Source organism: Ochlerotatus camptorhynchus, unplaced genomic scaffold, assembly GCF_037179485.1.
Source record: "Ochlerotatus camptorhynchus isolate MF236.1 unplaced genomic scaffold, CSIRO-AGI_Acam_v1.1 ptg000002l, whole genome shotgun sequence".
Lineage (NCBI taxonomy): Eukaryota > Metazoa > Arthropoda > Insecta > Diptera > Culicidae > Ochlerotatus > Ochlerotatus camptorhynchus.
Genome location: NW_027040494.1, coordinates 133,357 through 153,302, shown reverse-complemented (window position 1 = coordinate 153,302; position 19,946 = coordinate 133,357). Strand labels below are relative to the sequence as shown.

The 19,946-nt window shown below is 38.8% G+C and overlaps 1 protein-coding gene across 1 annotated transcript in view; it reads left to right on the top strand.

Moving 5' to 3' along the window:
* The window catches only part of LOC135704517 (uncharacterized), a 389,489-nt gene that overhangs the window by 353,327 nt on the left and 16,216 nt on the right, over positions 1 to 19,946 (top strand). Inside the window, exon 9 of the mRNA XM_065226021.1 lies at positions 11,100 to 11,312. Within this exon, the coding sequence (XP_065082093.1) occupies positions 11,100 to 11,312 (213 nt within the window). The remainder of the gene's footprint in view (positions 1 to 11,099; positions 11,313 to 19,946) is intronic.

Here is a 19,946-nt window from a genome sequence, read left to right as displayed (position 1 = left end):
CTTCCAGTTGGAGAAAAACTTGAAAGTTCTGTCAAATACCCCTCAATATGGGTATTTTTAGAATTGGGGTGACATGTAGCGACCGGAAATCGATGTCTGAGGCCATTTTGAATTCAATCTGGTGGCTTCCGATAGAAGACAAACTTGGAAACACTGTCAAATACACCACAATATGAATATTTTTGGAATCGGGTGACATGTAGGGTCCAGAAATCCATTTCTGATGCTATTTTGAAATTCAATATGGTGGCTTCCGGTTACAGAAAAATAGAAAAATACAGGCGGGTTTTCCGTCCATACACGTCACTCCAATTCCAAATATACCCATATTGGAAAGAATTTCCAAGTGTTTTGCTAACGGAAAGCCATCATATTGAATTCAAAATGTCGTCAACCATGCATTTCCGGTCTCTAAACATCACCTCGATTGCAAAAATACCCATATTGAGGGGTATTTCATAGTATTTTTCAATTTTTCTGTAACTGGAAGCCACCATCTTGAATTTAAAATAAGGCATTAGTTTCCGGTCCCTACACGTCACCAAGATTCCTAAAATACTCATAAAGTGGTGTATTTGACAATATTCCAGTTTTATTTAAACGGAAGCCGTTATCTTGGATATCAAAATGGCACCAGGTATGGATTTCTGGTCGTCACCCCGATTCCAAAAATACCCCGAGATAAGGGGTATTTGACAGAATTTCCAAGTTTTTCTCTAACTGGAAGCCGCCATCTTTAATTTTAAAATGGCCGCAGACATCGATTTTAGGTCCTTGCACGTCAATCCGACTCTAAAAATACAAATATTGTGAGGTATTTGAGAGAATTTATAAGTTTTTCTTTTGCCGTAAGCAGCCATCTTGAATTTCAAAACGGCCTCAGACATCGATGTCCGGTCCCTACACGTCATCAAGACTCCAAAAATACCCATAATGTGGATAATTTGGCAGTAGTTCCCAGCTTTTCTCTAACCGAAAGCTGGCATATGGAATTCAAAATAGTATCAGACATGGGTTTCCAGTCCTTACACTTCACCAAGATTCCAAAAATACACACATTGAGAGGAATTTGACTTAATTTTCAAGTTTTTCTCCAACCGGAATCCGCCATGTTTAATTTTACAATGGCCGCAGACATCGATTTCCGGCCCTTACACGTAACCCCGTCCCCAAAAATACCCATATGGTGCGATATTTGAGAAAATTTCTAAGTTTTTCTCTAACCGGAAGCCACCATCTTGATTAGTTACTTAAAAATTATGTCTTACTTAAAAATTATGTTATGTCGAAAGCTAATTTTCTCATCTTTAATTTTGCGTTAAAATAACAAACTTTGTTTAGGTGAAATATCGTTTTTCAGCTGTATCTAGAAAACTTTCCTACTGAGATTTTTTTAACTACACTTTGGATTCAGCACACGATTTTACATAAGGATCATAGGTCAAACATTGAAGCTTATTTTTTTTTTCTTTTATTTTTAAACTAATGTTATACGTAATTCATGTAACCGTAAAGATACTACTGTAATTGTATGAACTTTTCATGACTAGCATGAAATCAACTAGTGATTGAATGTTGACGTGATACCCGCTTTGCTAAAAGCCGAGAAATCCTCTAACTTCTACGAGTAAGCACGGAGACGTTGGTTAAACGAAATATGTTTACGGCAGGATTCCTTTCGGTAAACGATATGCCGAATTAGAATGATGTGATCAAGAAAGGAATTTACAAATGTGAAGGAGCTTGCGATTGAACCCACGATTATCAGCTCAGTAAACAAAAACGGTTGCTCTAACGGCACCGAGCCTCTCTATAAAAATACACTACTTATGATCGAGTTGATGATGTAACCATTGAAACCCGGTGACGACGGCGATGATGGCAACTTGCAAGTAAAACATAACGAGCAAGTAGAGCAGTTCCATACCAACTGACGAATCGATTTTATTTTTCCCTCTCCGAAGTCCATGAAACTTCACCTAAATGTTCGCTAGGGGCCATGAACCATTAATTTGACCGTTTTGTCTCTCCGTATTCTATATTTTTCAATAAATCATAACACGAAAACGGTTCATCAAATCGTGATGACGCCTGCACACTTAGATTTTTTCTTCGAGATGGGCACCACCGAGCAGCTCGGCATTTTATTCTGCAGGATCTCAGTGAAAAACTTGCCGAGATTCAGCTAACAAACGGGAATTTTGCCGAGATCTCAGCTAACAAACATATTTTTTGCTGAATTTCCAGCAAAATAAAATGCCGAGCTGCTCGGTGGTGCCCATCTCGGCAAAAAAAATCTAAGTGTGTGAGACAAAGTTGTACGAAACTGATTTACCTTTTTAGAAAAAAAAACCAATGCTAAAATTAAATCACATATCTTCGTCAAGAAATGAAAAAAAAAATATCATTTCAAAAACTTATGTTTATTTGCAAGCTCATGAAAAATACTAACTTTTTTAAAATAGCCACAATAGACACTCAAAAATTGACAATGTTCAAAATTTTAATTAAGTAGATTTTTTTTAGTATCGAACAGGTTTAAGCCGAAAATTTCAAAATTTTACAAATTTTTGACCACAGGCAGAGTTTATGGCTATGTGAACGAAACAAGATTTCAAAAAATTCGGTGTGGTTGATTTGACTGGAAAATTTTAGCTGATTTTTTTTTATTTTCCCGAACATCACGTACTTAAAAAATTCATAACTTTTGCTTGATGAGTTATGATCTTTTATCATTCTAGAAAGAACAGGGTTTAGTAAAAATAACATGAAATTATCTCAGCAATGCATAAAAAATTTAACCTGAAAAATATTTTACTCGAAAATTTTCACGATGGTGGAATATCGCAAGAAAAATCAGAAAAAAAACATTGCCAGCGTAATTAAAATTTGTGGTTTTAACTAATGACCACAAAAAGTTAACAACCTGCAAATTTGTTATAACTTTTCTGATTTTTCCGAAATTCACGAACTTTGAACATCCATAACGAAGCATAAGAAAAAAAACTTTTTTAGTTAAATGATAAGGATTATCTCAGCAAAAGAAATATAAAATGAAAAATGTCTTCCATTAAAATTTTCACGGTTTCAAAATGGCAAAAAAGAGAAACTATTTTCAGAGTGTTGCATTTTTTCTTAATAACTTTTCTCTAACTTGAAAATTCATAATCTTTCATTGGTTGAAATTTTATTCAAATACCCTTTTTTGAGTATTTACTGAAAAATTATTATTTTATCATAATATAAGCCAATTTTTAAGTGTTTATTGTGTTCATTTAAGAAAAGTTAGCAAACAAAAGTCTTAAAAATTGAAAAATATTTTTTTTTTGTATTCAAGTATTAACAGCTTTTTCCAGCGTGTATTTCTTGGAAAAAAAAAATCCACTTTCCAACAACTTTGCTTCAGACGTCGTTGCGATTAGATGAGCCGTTTTCGTGCTATGATTTATGAAGCGGCTATACTTCCCTTCCGAAGGAGGGCGTGGTAAGAGATGCTATGCCTCAGAACATCCCGGCGACGCCGACTGGGATTGAACCCAGACCTGCTGGGGGGAGAGGTAATCACGCTTACCACTACACCACCGGCTCCGCTATAATTTGGTTTATTAGACAAAGACAATTTACTCCATCTTCAACCACGGCCAACACACAACACCCAGTAGACCAGTAGAAAACTTTCCGGGTTGCGAAAAGTTCCACTGGCTGGAGCGGGATTACAACCCTCACTATGTGGCACTCGCAATACGCCTAAGCGATGGATGAATCCGCTAACCACTAACATATCACTTATATCCGTCTTGCATCCTAAAAATAGCATAGTACTTATACTCTTAATATGTTGATATTGATACAAGATAGATGGTTCAGTTCTTCGGTGAAATTTTGACATCATTTAGGTGCATAAGTGTTGCATAGAAAATACACACTTTTTTACATAATATTTTGCAATCATAACTATGTTGAATTATCATGTCTTAAGCAAATATGTTTCGGTGAATGATTCCTTTCAAATAGCGGATAGTTGAGATCAAAAATAAGCTCTTAGTCATATAGAATGTTTTCAATCACATAGAAAAGTGGACGATTCAATTAAAATATTGCTCACTAGGAGGCACCAGTGAGTGAAATATTGTTTTGATCCTATGGGCAAAAAGTTATTAAAAAAATGATGTAGGTAGATTTGATTTTTTTTTCCAAAACTAAAGATCACATAAGTGAAATTCATAAAAAGATTGGTAAATAAATATTACCACTTGTACCAAATATTTCCTTACAAAAACGTTCTGATTTCGTTGAAATATTATTTTTGTTTTTGTTTTCTGCATACAACTAAAATGCCTCAACTTTGCTTACTAGCGACATCTGAGCAAATACACCCACTTAGCAACAAATAAATGACCTTCGTATTTTACCCCTCCAAATTCCATGACATTTCACCAAATTTGCAGACCATGATGGGTCCAACCTAAAGCTCCTGCACATTACAGAGTTATACTTAAAATCGGCTTTCTTCAAAATATTATATAAATCGTAATGAAAATCGGACGGGTACGTAAAAGAAGTAATATTTGAGTTTTAGGAAAGTTGTCTTGATCTGAAATCCGTAACAAATCCTTCTCAAGAGTAGTTATTGTCGTCGTCGGTGAGGTCGCCACCAGGATCGAAAATTAGAAACAGCAAATTGAACACGAACTTGATCGTAATTGATATAAGGAGCTCGGTGGCCTTATAACGACCGATTTTGCTTACTGAGCAAATAATCATGGGTTCAATCACAAACTCCTTCACATTGTAAAATAATAATGTAAATCGATTTTTTTTTAACACGTGATAAAGCGCATTGAAATTCAGTTTACTCTTAATTTTAATATAGGTGCTTCAGCTACTACAGTAACTTACCAGTCCTAATTGTAATGATATATATCTCAGTGATTTTAAATTGTTCCTGCCTAGAAAATTTAGTATTTTAAACACGTTTTCTGTGCCTGTATGCAGTGATGGATCGCTTTTTTGGAGCTTTTTTATTACTTTTTATTATAGAATGCTAACGTAAAATCCAGTTGAATTTTCAAAGATGGAATGGATTGTTTAATGCTATTGATCATGAGACTGATCTATTGGAGTTTAAGAGCATTAAACTATCTCTTCTCAGATGGCTTAACTGAAAATTCAATTAGATTTAATTTAAACATTCTATATTAAAAAGTAATGAAAAATTTCAAAAAGAGCGATCCACCTCTGTCTGTATGTCAGTATAACAATTTACATCTTAAAACGAAAAACTAAAACTAAATATTATCTAAGTATGAAGGGAATTAATCGTTGCAATTGAGGATTGCAACGATTTTTGCCTGAAATTGTTAATTATTTTGTCGGACATTTGTTCTAAAGTCTCAACATTCGAAATTCTATGAACCTCGGTAGTACTGTACCAGGGAGGCAACTTCAAAATCATCTTCAGAACTTTGCTCTGAATCCTTTGAAGGGCTTTTTTTCCTGGTAGTGCAACAACTAGGCCATATTGTCACAGCATAAAAAATGTTTAAATATTAGAAGTGTATTCTTAGGCAAAGTTTGGATTTCCTTATTATAAGAAGATACAAGCATTTTATATATTTGTCACATTTGGCTTGAATGCCCTCAATGTGATCTTTAAAAGATATTTTTGGTCCAGGAAATGAGAACTCCGTTCATATGGACTATATGACTACTACTAGGGTTCATAAAGGAAGCTCTGGGCGTATGTGGGAATATTATAAGTTGAGTTTTGGGGAAGCGTAGAAAGAAATTTTCCATTTTTGAAAACTAAGAAGAGAAAATATCTAAACTTTTCTGCAGTCTGCTGCAAATAACACGAAGACTTTTTCCTTTAGCGGAATGCCTGTGTCATCGGCGAACAAAGATTTGTGTCAGTCCTGAAGAAAATCAGGGAGGTCTGAAGTGAAAATGTTATACAATATAGGCCCAAGTATGCGATTCTGAAGAACTCCTGCTCTAACAGGTAGTCGTTCAGATTTGGAATTTTGATAATTTGCCTGTAGAGTTCTGGCAGTTAAATAATTTTGAACTTATTTCATAATATACAGGGGCAAATTAATCTTTAACAATTTAGCAATCAAATCTTCATGCCAAACACTGTCGATAGCTTTTTTATATCTAGAATAGCAAGTCCATCCAGTTGACCAGCCTTAAGATTTGTTTGAACGCCCATGGCGAAATCCAAACTGCTCATCTGCAAAAATCGAGTTGGTATTGATAATAAGCATCGTTCTTCAAGGTTCTCTCTGGGAGTTTCTTTGATGAGGATATAGAAAATTTCAGCATCACCTGAAGCTTTTATATTTTGAATTTGTTTCAGTTATAGATCTTTATTTGTCCAAATCAGTCTCCCAAGAATCATCAAAAAGTAGTATTTTCGAAACTTTTGTTCCTCAGTTCTGAGAATCGCTTTTTAATTTGTTATTGCAAATTCCGTCAGGTATCATTCATGAGAGGATCGCGTGTTCTTTGATGTTGCCTCCAATGGACATTTTTCAGACGGATCAAGAACTGAAGATCGTCGTCTATTATAATTGAATCGAATTTAACCTCGCATTTTGGTACTGAGGCAGCTCATGCTTCAACTATATAAGTAGTCAGAGATTCAAGATTATAATTAACATCATCTTTGGTTTGCAAAGGAATATTTGGATCGAAGCTATATTCCATGAATGTTCAATATTACTTCCAATCAGCTCTTTGGTCACTGTTGAGAGTAGAGCTGTTGATTCCTAGAAATTATGTCTAGGGATATTTCAAAAGTTACTGCAAGGTAATCAGAACCGAAATCATCATGAGTAACCAATTGGCTACAAAGTTGACATTAATCAGTTAAGACCAAATCAATAGTTGAGGGATTTCTTGCTGAAAAAAAACGTGTTGGGCTGTTTGTATATTGAATAGTGTAAAAACCTGCAGATCAATCATCAAGCAGAATATTACCATTGGAACTACTTTAAGCATTATTCCATGAGTGGTGTTTTGCTTTAAAATTACCAATAAATAAAAATTTAGACCTATGACGGGATAGTTTCTGAAGATCACCTTGATAAAGTTGTTTTACTGGCCTACGCATTGGAATGTCAAATAGGCAGCTTTGAACGTAAGTTGTTTGTTTCGGCAGAAACTACTAAAGTTTCAAAAACTTTGGCTTCTAACGAAGAAAGAATTTGATATTAGATACGCCTATGAACAATGATGGCAACGTCACCACCCGCTCCATCAAGGAGATCATTTCGATAAATGGAATAATTTGCGTCCCTTTTAACCTTATGGTCAGGTTTAAGGAACGTTTCAGTTATAACAGCAATATACACGTTATGATCTCACAGAAAGTTAAATAGCTCGTCTTCGATAATGAAAAAAAGAAATTTAATAATTTAAAAACCATTTCTGAATTTCAAAGTCATGACAATATTGTTCGCAAATTTTACTCCAGTTTGAATTGCATCAAACATGGAGTTAATTTTCAGCATATCAGTAATAATGTCAATTGTGATTTCTGTAAAAATTCAAATTTAGGAGCAGTAATGCTACCAAAGTCAAAATCATCAAAATTTGCGTCAGAATTTTGATTTCCACACACAGCAGTAGCAGCATAGGTACCTCCATTTTCTCGCTGAACGTTGTTAGCAGCGATGGAGCAGGTATAGATAAAGAATTTGAAGCAGGAGAGCTGTGTGTACCTACGGGCACAAATGTAGAATTTGTTCCTCGCTGACCGTTGTTAACAACAGAGAAATTAGTACGTGGCCGCCCAAGTAACATTGCAAGTTTTAAAGTGGTTTTAAAGCATGCTACAAGTCTAAATCATGGTCTACAGAACCCTCACAAAACCAAAATTGTTATTGGGCGGGAACCTTTCGCTTAGAACGAGATTGTAGGATCGCTTTGCGAGTCTTACGTTTCCAGAATTGGATTTGTAGTTTTCACCACAATTTGAACATTTAAATTTTTTAGGATCTTCCTTCACATGACAGTCATCCTTAGTGTGAGAGGAATCACGACAGTTCTTGCATTTAGCTGGCATGTAGCAATTTTTTGCTCCGTGACCCCATCCCTGGCACTTACGGCACTGGGTGAGGTTTTGAAAATTTCCTCCAGTCTTCCTGCAGTGCACCCACTTCACTCGGACATGGAGCATAAGGCTAGCTTTTTCTACGGCCTTAAGGCTGTTTAAGTAACTAGACTTGAAGTCATTAGAAATCCCGTTGCGTGAATCGCCAGAACGAGATTTCATTTTCATTTTGATTACTTGGACAGGCTCAACTCCAAGTAGTTTTCTCAATTCATTTTTGATCTGATCCAGGGATTCACCACTGGGCAGACTTTTCATGACAACCTTGAACACACGTTCAGTTTTGGTGTCGTAAGTAAAAAATTGGTGCTGCTTCTCAGTAAGATACTTGAGAAGGCGTTTGAATCCGTCCAAGGTTTCAGCCAATATACGGCATTCACCTCGACGACCGATTTGAAGTGAAAACTTAAATTTAACGAAGTTCATAAGTTCCGTGCGAAGAGCATGGAGCATAGAGCATGTTATCAAAATAAGGGGAATATTTTCCTTTTTGACATTAAGCCCGGAAAGTTCCCTAGAATTTTTCCTGGATGATGGATCATTCTCATCATCTGTGAGCAAATCAAATTGATTGCTCAAATTAATTTCATCAGAAGAATTGCATCGGATCAAGCGTTTTCTTTAGCGTTTAGGCAACATGGCGGCCAAATTTTTGCAAACCGACTTCCAAACACATTTCTTTAAGAATCTGAAGGATCGAAGAGGAATTTTTCAAGTCAATTGTTAAGCAGGATTACTTTGGGTAGGGTCCAAACAAGGATCGAAGAGAAATAAGAGTCAACCAAGGTAGAAATTGTACAGGTTGAGCACTGAAAAAACAAATAGATCCGCACGGCAAGAGAGATTGAACTTGTAACTTTTAAGAAAAGGTTGTAAAGTACGTGTATGACACACACAAAAACTTTCAATTTCGCTTTCAGAGAGTCAACATCTATAATGACTCGGTTATATAGGGGAAATGACGGCTTCGGCATGCCAGACTATTTTCGGCAACCCAAATTGAAACACTATTTTCACTGGATTTTCTTACGAAAACACTTCGCTGAATGCATGCAAACGATTCTTTATGCTTTCAGCTTCAATTTGACTATATTTTTACCACTGAGAAAAAGCAATCTAGCAAGGTTTTCTTGAAATGCAACACACGCACTACAAATTGTAGCTGATTTCGAGTTGCCGATAATAGAACAGCAGATTTACATGCAGTTCAAATGGAACGGTTGCCGAAGAAAAACTGGTTGCCGACAATATTCGCTCTCACTAGAGAAGATTGGAGCTTTGTAAAAGCGTTTCAAAACAGTTTTTGACAATTATTTCGACTGAAATTGTTAGAGCAGCTGGCAGCAAAAGATTGTAAACAAACCAATACTGCATATGTGTGCGTTCCTTAGAGAAAAAGGCTATAGAAAGAAGGTCGCTGCTTAGGTTGCCGAGAATACGTAAATTCCCCTAGTTCCGACAAAAAATGTTTAAAGCAAAATTACTTTTTGCCGGCTTGCAAAATACCGATTCAGTCCATTACACCACTTGTGCTTTTCAACTCTCGAAAGTTCAAGAATTAAAGATGCAAGAATCTCTTTTGATTTTGAAATTTTATATCGTAACTATCCCCGTACCCTGAAAACCTTTATCCAAACCCAATACCGTCGGCACCATATCTACAACTTATTCCAACCAAATCGGTTCCTTTTACCACTCACTGTTGATCATGAAAAATTGCGGACACAGAAACGTCTTCCCCAAATTTCTCTTCGTGTACTCCTGCTCCGTTGCCAGAAACTGCAAATCCAGCCAAACTGCGGTATCTGTGAGGAATTATTACTATGACTACTACCCCTCCACCCATCATCCTCGTCATGATTACCAGCCTATAGTTCGTCATTCCATCGCAGGATCCGTCTGTTCCGATCCACAAATACCCTGCATTTTCATAGTCTTTGGCACGTCGTCATCGTCATCGTCATCGACGAAAGTGATAAACACAAACATAAGCCCTTGTGCTCTGAAAAACACCGACCGACCCGAAAGAAAAAGCATAGCAAGATAAGTCGAATGATAAAAATATTTTATTCATTCGAAATAATTTTCCTAAAAGGTTCTCCACCGCCACCCATCTCTGGTCATCCGGGGCCCAGAAACACGTTCGATTGAAGGACGACTGCCTACCGACCTCGTTCGTTTTTCCGCTCCGTACGGTTTATAGGCTTCCTGTCCATTTCTGTTGCTTCATGGAAGCTATTCATGCCTTTTGTCTATTTGGTTCGCCCCAATGAATAGTGAGGATTAGAACCCGCTCGCTTTTCCACAGGACGGACGACTTCCAACCGGCAAACAAAGTCCAGTTTCAGCGAGTGGATTTACGATGGCGTGGATGGCTATCGCTTCTTCGATCTCTCACTCCCACTTTTGAGCTCAGGTTGGTTTCCGGACTTGGAATTTTTACTTTATAGGAATGCTAGGGAATCCGGGGTTGGGTTCTGGGGAAAATTGAATGTAAGTGAAGGGAGTGGCCCAAGCAGATGGAACGTTTTCTAAATGCTGCTGCAGTTCAATAATATAGAAGGTTGTGCCTGGTTTACTTTATGAATCCCAGAGCGTGAAACGTGATTTAAAATAGAGAGAAGCTTCAACAACCCCATTTCATTATCTTGCTTGCTAATCTAATTAATCCATCACCTCGGTATGAACTTTCGTACTTTTCCCGAAGGCTCGTCGCCCGTAGATCGTCTGCATAGGTTGGGCACGGCAGGAAACAAAGCACAGTCAATCAATGTTGGTACATCGCCTGCGGGGTGTGCTCTTTTCATTCTGATGGGTTGGTTTACCGGCCAAGTACAGGAAAGAATAAATTTGATAGCCTTCGCACATAAATTTACTACACCCTCTTCTCAGTGGCGGAACATATGAACAGAGAAAACACATTCTTAACCGGTTGTTCCTGTGTATACTAAGTTCCATTTCCTGTACAATTTCTTCCTTTCAGGACTCCGACGCTGGCTGTAGTACCAATGGGCTGCAAACTGCTTCCTCCACCGAAGACATCCATTCGGAAAATGGTGCCGAGCCAGCAAAAGTCAACGGTCATTCGCCCTGCAACGGTAGCGGACAGTCGCCCACAATGGTTTCATCGATACAAGTCAACAACAGTGGCGATTCCCAGCCAACACGTGCCTGCATTATGACTGCCCTCAGCATAGTAAGTATTTTGAATGGGTAAAAATAGATGAATTTCGCGGGAATAGGTTAAACGACACGGCTTAAAAGGCTTGGGTTGGCAGTTTGCGTTGAATTTTTTGGGACTTTGCTAAGATTAAGGTGCGGGGAATTATTTCAATAGCACAGTTCTACCATGATGGAAATCTTATTTTATTCACAAAATGGTATGTCATAAAGGTAGGATGGAAATTCGCTTGGAAACATTTATATTAATAATACTCTTCGTTTCGATTCCAAAGATAATTTATTTACAATTTTTTTTTTTTTTCAATTCAAATTATCTTTATTTCTTGTATTTGTTTGGTTTACATGTATGAATTATCAAGTGACACAGATGCGTCTTTTCAACTTTAGTACATTTGAAATTTTTAATTATTATTTACAGTTCCTAGTCCAATCAGGCCTGTTATTAGAGTATGACCACCTTGGTGGGATTGGTTTGTTTTGAATTTGAAAAAGGAGACTACTTATAACTACTTTTTATAACTACAATTAACCTGTAACTACCATATACACCTAACCTACTATATACAAATTGCTTATCAAAGCATGTTCTGATGTAATGCATTTCTGAAAAAAACCTAGTCTTAATGTCATCAATTTTGAAATCTAATTTTGGAATGTTCGCCTCTTGGTTGAGGTCTGAAATTCTTGTGTCAAAGAGACGATCAGATCATCCTAAGCACTCTGTTCTGAGCAACCTGGATTTTGTTCCTGTGAGTCTGAGCACATGATTCCCACACCGGTGTTACCGTTTTGGTTCCTGTACCCTATTGGTTCACTTCGAGCGAGAAAAATCAGGAGATAGCGAGAGCGAGGAATAGGGTATATGTGTGTTCATTGTGAATTCAATATGTATGTCAGTTTCTTGTATGCAATATTGTCTTGTTTTGAATGTAAGTAAATATGTACTCCCAAACCAACGGTCCAATTAAAAATTGTAACCCAGTCACACCAACAACACATAACACATAACACATAACGGGAAGGAGTAAGGATGAAGGTGGGCGTTGGAAACAGGAGAAGGATATGGACAAGGGGTGGTGGAAAAGTGGGAGGGAGGTGGAAATGGGCTTAGGTCAAGGGGGAAGCTACTGGGTTAAACTGAAGAGAAGGTTCTCTTTCACTTCAGCCATTGCGCGAGATAGTTCGATCTGCCAAGTTTGCTTTAAGTTGTGAAAAAAAAAGTGAAGAGTTACCAACAAATACCGGCTAATACCACCGAATACGGAGTCAGGTAGGACCCCATCAATAACCCGGTAGCGGAATTCCCAACCCTAAGACCACCTCTCATATTCCCTTTAGTACCCATTAATTACGGGCTAAAACCACGAGGGCGTCCGTTAATACGCCAACACCCGTGTAGCAAGGGTCCATCGGTTATATACCGACGACCACTGGGAGACCACCGTCGATCACCCGATCGACTTCCAGTACAACATCCGTCGTGCCACACGGTGATAACCGTCGAGTACTGGCATCCACCGTGAGCAGTCCGTTCATCCACCGCCGAAAAACCCCACCCGCTGCAGAATCCCGTCATCGCTGGCCAGCACTACACACACACACTACAGACACCTAAATCGTAAGTAATAAACGAGTGAAAAGTGATAAAGAGGTGTTTTGTACTTTTGATCAGTGTCGACAAGCCAGGAGCCGACCTTGAAGCTCCAGGGTTTCAAGCTCGAGCTAGCCAACAAAAGAGGCGAGTGTAGCCCACCCCAGACGATCTCCGTGGCTAGACCAGAGGTTAGGGGAATCCCTTTTAACTAGCCCATCTGGCTAGCCATTAACAATTGGCGCCCAATAGAAACAAGCTTCACTGATCGGAAGTACAAAGGGAGTGTAGGAAGATAGAAAAGAGTAGGGTATCAGAATTTAAAAAAAAAATAACCTATAAATTTCTCGAAGTGGTGCAAAGGGGTAGTGGATCCAAATTCGTTAATACGACACATTTTCTGCGGAACACATAGTTATACCTGTGGGCTTACTAGAGCGCGTACGCCGAATAGAGCAAATAATTTGGTGAAAATAGTCCCGAAAATAGTTGCTCGCGAATAAATTCTAGGTTGTTTTCAATTCAATTTTTTCTTGATTAATGGGTCTTGACTCAACGAAAATTAGTTAACCAATTCATGAGATTCTTGTGAACAGCTACTTGAAAGTATTTGAGTTCAATTAGTTCATTTTTTTTAAATTGTGATTGTGGTAGTGGAACTGCACGATGAATTTGCAATAAGAATACAGGCACATGAATGTGTCTCATCTCGCTATAGATGAAGTGGAACACGAGCTGTTGATTAGGAATATGTTGTTTCACTTTGACGATCACGAGAGCGTCAAACGTCGTAAACTAAAAGATAGGATGAATGAGGAGAGAAGTTTAGGAATCAATTCTGTAGCTTTCGCGAGAACTTGGAGATCTGCAAACGAGGAACTTGCAATAGTGCTTTCCCGAATGAAAGCTATCGGTGGGATATTTGATAATCCCAAAGCTGATATGAGGCAGAAAGAGAAGATGAGAACCCGAGTAATACATTACCGTGTGAGGATTGCTCATTTAGCGAGAGCATTAGACGCGCGCAAATACTTGAACAAAATTTCCAAAATCGAAAACCAGATCGACCGAATCATAAACATTCATTTCCCTCTATTACCAAACCAGGCAGACAAGCAAAATGAACCGAAACAAATAGAGAAGAAGATAACAGAGGCTTTAGTTGAGGTACGAAACGAGATAACAACATTGAACGATACTGTTGCTAATCTCGACGGAGAGGAAGAGGAAGGAGACAATGATCAGGCTACTGGAGGAGGAAAAGTTAACCCTATTGAACAGAAAAAGAAAGAAATGGAATTGTCAATGAAACGAACTGATGAAATTTTGGATAAGTTGAATGAATATGAGCAAGGAAAAGAAGAAGATGTTGAGCTGTTAATCACAGCATTTAAAGATTTTGTTGTTCAAACATCTGATCAACAGAGACGCAAGAAAGAACAGGAAATCAAGCTAGAGGAAGAAAGGAGGAAAGAAATGGAATTAATGATTGAACGAAAACAAAATTTGGAAAAACTTTTGGCAGAACTGAATGAGAAAGTAAAGCAGGGACACACCAAACAGTCTGCAGCTCTGTTGGAAAAGGACAAACAACATGAGTCTGAGTCAGATGAAACCTCATCATCTGAGAGTGAAAAGGATAGTCCAAGGAAACCTAAAAAAGTAAACATATCCAAAACAGAATCGAAACCTAAAAATAAATCGAAGAATAGAAGAGACAAATATAGTTCAGGTGAAAGTTCGCACAAAGAAAGTGAGGATGATAAACTGAAAGAGAGAAAAAATTCAAGTGAACAGAAAAACAGACAAAGTCAGAACGATAATATCAACAAGAAGAAGAAGAAGAAGAAGAAGAAAAGAATAAGCTCCGATTCGTCTGAAAGTTCTTTCTCTCCAGATTCATCTGACAGTACAGAGTCGTCGAGTATAAGCTCGGAGATTCAAAGTTCGTTGAGCTCATTTGACTCTTCCGAAGTTGATAGGAAAAGGAGAAGAAGCTCAAATAAGAAAAAAACTTACGAAAAGCAAGAAGAGTAGAAAACCGATGAAAAGGATACCAGTTGCGGAATGGAGACTTAAATACGATGGGAAAGATGATGGTAGGAAGGTGGCTGAATATTTAAAGGAGGTCAAAATGCGATGTCAGTCTGAAGACGTTTCGGATTACGAACTATTTAGATCGGCAATACATTTATTCACCGGTCGTGCCAAAGAATGGTACATTGACGGGGTAGATAACGGGGATTTTAGGGATTGATCCGAATTGAAAAAGGAGTTGAAGCGAGAATTCCTTCCTCCTGACTTTGACTTCCAGTTAGAAATCCAGGCCACGAATCGCAGGCAAGTCAGAGGTGAAAAATTCGCAGATTATTTTCACGAGATACAAAAATTATGACAAGTCGATGACAAAACAGCTATCTGAAAAGAGAAAATTTAATATAATCTGGTGTAATATGCGTCACGATTACAAAAATGCTTTAACAGGAGCAGGAATTAAGTCCTTGAACAAATTACGGAAATATGGCAGGCGAATTGATGTAAATTTTGGTTTCATTCAAAAACAGTCTGAACTCACAAATCGCTCACGCAATAACCATATTAGCGAAATTACATCAGATCAAAATAAAAACCAGAAGAGTGCTGGCAGCTCTGGAAATAATACTCGAATTTTCACCAATAGTAAATATAATCAAACAAAACCTTAAGGTTCAGGCGAGGAATTGGGATATCAGAAAGGAAAGGCAGGAAATGAGAAAGGGAAAAGAGAGGAGGGGAAAATGGAACCTATGGAGGGATCTGCTAAAGGTACGATGCAAGCATTGGTCCACAAGTACCAAAGACCACCTATAGGAACATGCTACAATTGTAGAAAACACGGACACCATTACGTAGAGTGTCCCGAACTTAGGCGAAAATTTTGTCGTTTGTGTGGGTTCTCGGATGTTTTCACTAGTGCTTGCCCATTTTGTCAAAAAAAACTACGAGGGATCAGCTTGAGGAGGCAAGTTGATAATGTCCTCGAAAGTCCTCCCACTATAAATCAAATTTGCAGTGAATTGACCGCATACGGTTTAGAGCCACTATCCGATACTGATTATGTCACTGAACCCAGCGTAGACGAAATTTTTGTTCACGTTCAGGGGGATGACCGACCTTTTGCCAAAGTTAACGTAATAGGGGTTGAAGTTCTTGGGCTTTTAGATAGTGGTGCGCAACGTTCTGTGTTGGGAGCCGGATCTGAAAACCTGATAAAGTTTTTGAAATTAAAAATTCACCCAACAACTGTTTCAGTAAAAACTGCGGAAGGAAAGAATTTTCCTGTAAAAGGTCTTGTTTACCTACCGATCACTTTCAACAATGTAACCCGAATCATACTCACACTAGTTGCACCGGAGCTCCGTAGGAGACTTATTTTAGGATTCGGAGATTTCTGGAAAGCTTTCAGCATCCGACCAACATTGCACAGAGGAGATGGGCTCGTTAGAATTGACGAAGTTGAGAGTGCCGAAATGAATTCTGTTGGAGAATTCTCAAACGATCTCTCCGATGAGCAGATAACTCAACTCGAGAACGTAAAACAACTTTTTAAAGTCGCGATTGATGGTGAGATCCTTGACGTCACCGCATTGATCTCTCATAAGATAGAGTTCAAAGACAAATTTCGACACTCTGCGCCAATTCGAATCAACCCGTACCCAACCTCTCCGGAAATGCAACGAAAAATCAACCTAGAAGTTGTTAACCTTTTATCGCAGAAAGTGATCGAAAAGAGTAAAAGTGATTGGTCACTTACCCTAGCAGCACACATGTCACTGAACAATTGTGGTTACTTGTGTGACACTTATTCCAGTCACAATCAAGTTGCAGCAGCTTATTTCGATCGAAGTGTGCTGCTTGGGTAGTACTGTGCCAGTAATTAAACCCTCAGGAGAGGTGAGATTATGCTTGGACGCCCGTCGCCTCAATGAACGGACCCAAAGGGACGCCTATCCTCTCCCCCACCAAGATCGTATACTGAGTCGGTTAGGAGCGAGTAAATATATGACCACAATTGATTTAACTAAAGCTTTTCTGCAGATTCCACTCAACGTTGACTCGCGAAAGTATACGGCCTTCTCGGTGGTGGGTAGAGGACTGTTTCAGTTCACCAGGTTGCCTTTTGGCCTCGTAAATAGTCCGGCTAGTCTGTCACGGCTGATGGACGAGGTTCTAGGTTATGGGGAACTGGAACCGAATGTATTCGTTTACCTGGACGACATTGTCGTGGTAAGCGATTCATTTAAGGCCCACCTTACCAGCCTTCGGGAGGTTGCTAAGCGACTCAGAGCCGCAAATTTATCAATCAACCTCCAGAAATCCAAATTTTGTGTAACTGAATTACCCTATCTCGGTTACCTATTGACACCCGAGGGAATTTGTCCAAACCCCGATAGGGTCGACGCTATTTTGAATTATGAACGGCCCAATTCAATTCGTGCTTTGCGCCGATTTCTGGGGATGGCAAATTATTACATGCCTCCTTCAGCGAAATGAGCGCCCCTCTCACTAATCTGCTCCGTAAGAAACCCAAATGTATCGTTTGGAATGACGAAGCTGAAAAAGCTTTCGTCCGTATTAAAGAGAGCCTTATTTCTGCTCCGATTTTGAGCAATCCGAATTTCAATTTACCCTTCCAAATACAAACTGACGCAAGTGATAATGCGATTGCAGCCGTGTTGACTCAACAACACACAGACGGGGAAAAGATCGTTGCGTATTTCTCGCAGAAATTGACCCCAGCTCAACAGTCTTATGCTGCTACAGAGAAGGAGGGATTAGCCGTTCTCTCTGCTATAGAGAAATTCCGGCCATATATCGAAGGAATGCATTTTGTGGTGATGACCGACGCTTCGGCTCTCACACACATCATGAACGGAAAGTGGAAGACATCTTCCCGATTAAGCAGATGGAGCATTGATCTTCAAGGGTACGATCTTGAAATCAGGCATAGACGAGGTAAGGATAATATTATACCTGATGCGCTATCCCGAGCTGTCGAAGAATTAGATGTCGAATCAGAGGATGACTGGTATACGGGATTACTGAAGAAAGTTCAGGCTTCCCCTGATGAATACTTAGACTTTAAAATTGAATTGGGGAAATTGTACAAATTTGTACCGACGAAAACAGAAGTTTTCGATTATCGGTATGAGTGGAAACTCTGCGTGCCGGAAAATATCCGAAAGGAAATTCTGCAGAAAGAGCACAATAGCGCTTTCCACATAGGCTATGAAAAGCTGTTAGAAAAGGTGCGACAGCGGTATTTCTGGCCGAATTTGGCTATGTCGGTAAAGAAATACGTTCAGTGCTGTCAACAATGTAAAGAATTTAAACCTTCAAACGTGTCACAACACCCCGAGATGGGAAAACAACGTTTAACCACTAAACCTTTCCAAATCTTATCGATGGATTTTATCCAGTCATTGCCACGTAGCAAATCTGGAAACATGCACCTTCTCGTTCTGATGGATATGTTTTCCAAGTGGACAATGTTGTTCCCGGTTAAGAAAATCGCCTCTGATGTCGTTATCCGTCTGGTTGAGCAGCACTGGTTTCGCCGATATTCTGTCCCTGAAGTCCTGATCACAGACAATGCCAGCTGTTTCCTCAGCAAAGAGTTCAAAGCCTTCCTCGAACGATATCACGTGCAACACTGGGCAAACGCACGCCATCACAGTCAGGCAAACCCCGTCGAGAGACTAAATCGTAGTATTAACGCATGCATACGTACATACGTGAAAACCAATCAACGGTTGTGGGATACTCGTATCTCGGAGATCGAGTTCACGATCAATAACACTCGACATTCATCTAGTGGTTTCACACCCTATAGAATCCTCTACGGTCACGAGATTGTGGCTGACGGAGATGAACACAGGTTAGACGTAGAAACGCAGCATCTCTCTGAAAGGGAGAGGATTAATCAAAAATTGAAAATTGATCGTGCTATTTTCGACACTGTTTACAAAAATCTCGAGAGAGCACACGAAAAGAGTGCCCGAAGTTATAACTTGCGATATCGGAAACCTGCTCCTATCTACCAAGTCGGTCAGAAGGTTTTCCGAAGAAGTTTTACACAGTCCTCAGCAGTAAATGCGTACAACGCAAAGTTGGGACCATCGTATATTCCCTGTACAGTTGTGGCCCGGCGTGGTTCCAGTTCTTATGAGCTTATGGATAGCTCAGGTAAAAACATAGGGGTCTTCTCAGCGGCCGATCTAAGACCGGGTAACCCCGAGCCGGAGTATTCCTAGAATAAAATTTGTTATTAGGGCGCGGTGAGCTAATATTATAGAATAATAAATTTATTTATTTTCTGGGATTTTGTTGTTCAGTTTTATTTTGTTAATTTCTTTTGTTAATTTATTTTTGTTTGTATAATTAAATATTTGCATGATAATTTGTAGGGTGTTCATAAAATATAAATTGCCCATTCGTATCAAAGTAGTGTAATTTACAAAGAAAAGAGAGAGAAGGAGAGAGAGAGAGAGAGAGAGAGAGAGAGAGAGAGAGAGAGAGAGAGAGAGAGAGAGAGAGAGAGAGAGAGAGAGAGAGAGCGATTCTAGAGTGTGATGAGGTTCAAGGTCAGTCTTTTGGATTTTCGATTGTCTGGTTTTTTTTGTCTTTTCAATATTCGTATTATTCAGTCCCATTTTTGTAACTTTAAATGTTCCCATAGATCGCACTCGGAAATAATATAGGATAGGCTTACTGAAATCATGGTACGCGCATCAGGAGGAAAACCGATCAAGGGCATCACAAATGTTAAATGCAACAACTCCGTTGTGCATCGAAAAATTTTAAACGCGTTATTATTTTTCCTATGACAACAGACAGCACAAATCTATAAAATTTTCACAAATCCGTCACATAAACCTCACTATACAATATAAATATCTCCAGCAAAAACACTAGCAATTCCAACCACAATCACCAGGCCAATAGTTCGCTTGAGTTCAACTTAATCACGTACCACTCGAACAAGATCATAGGTAGTGTTCGGTCATTGTTCTTCCT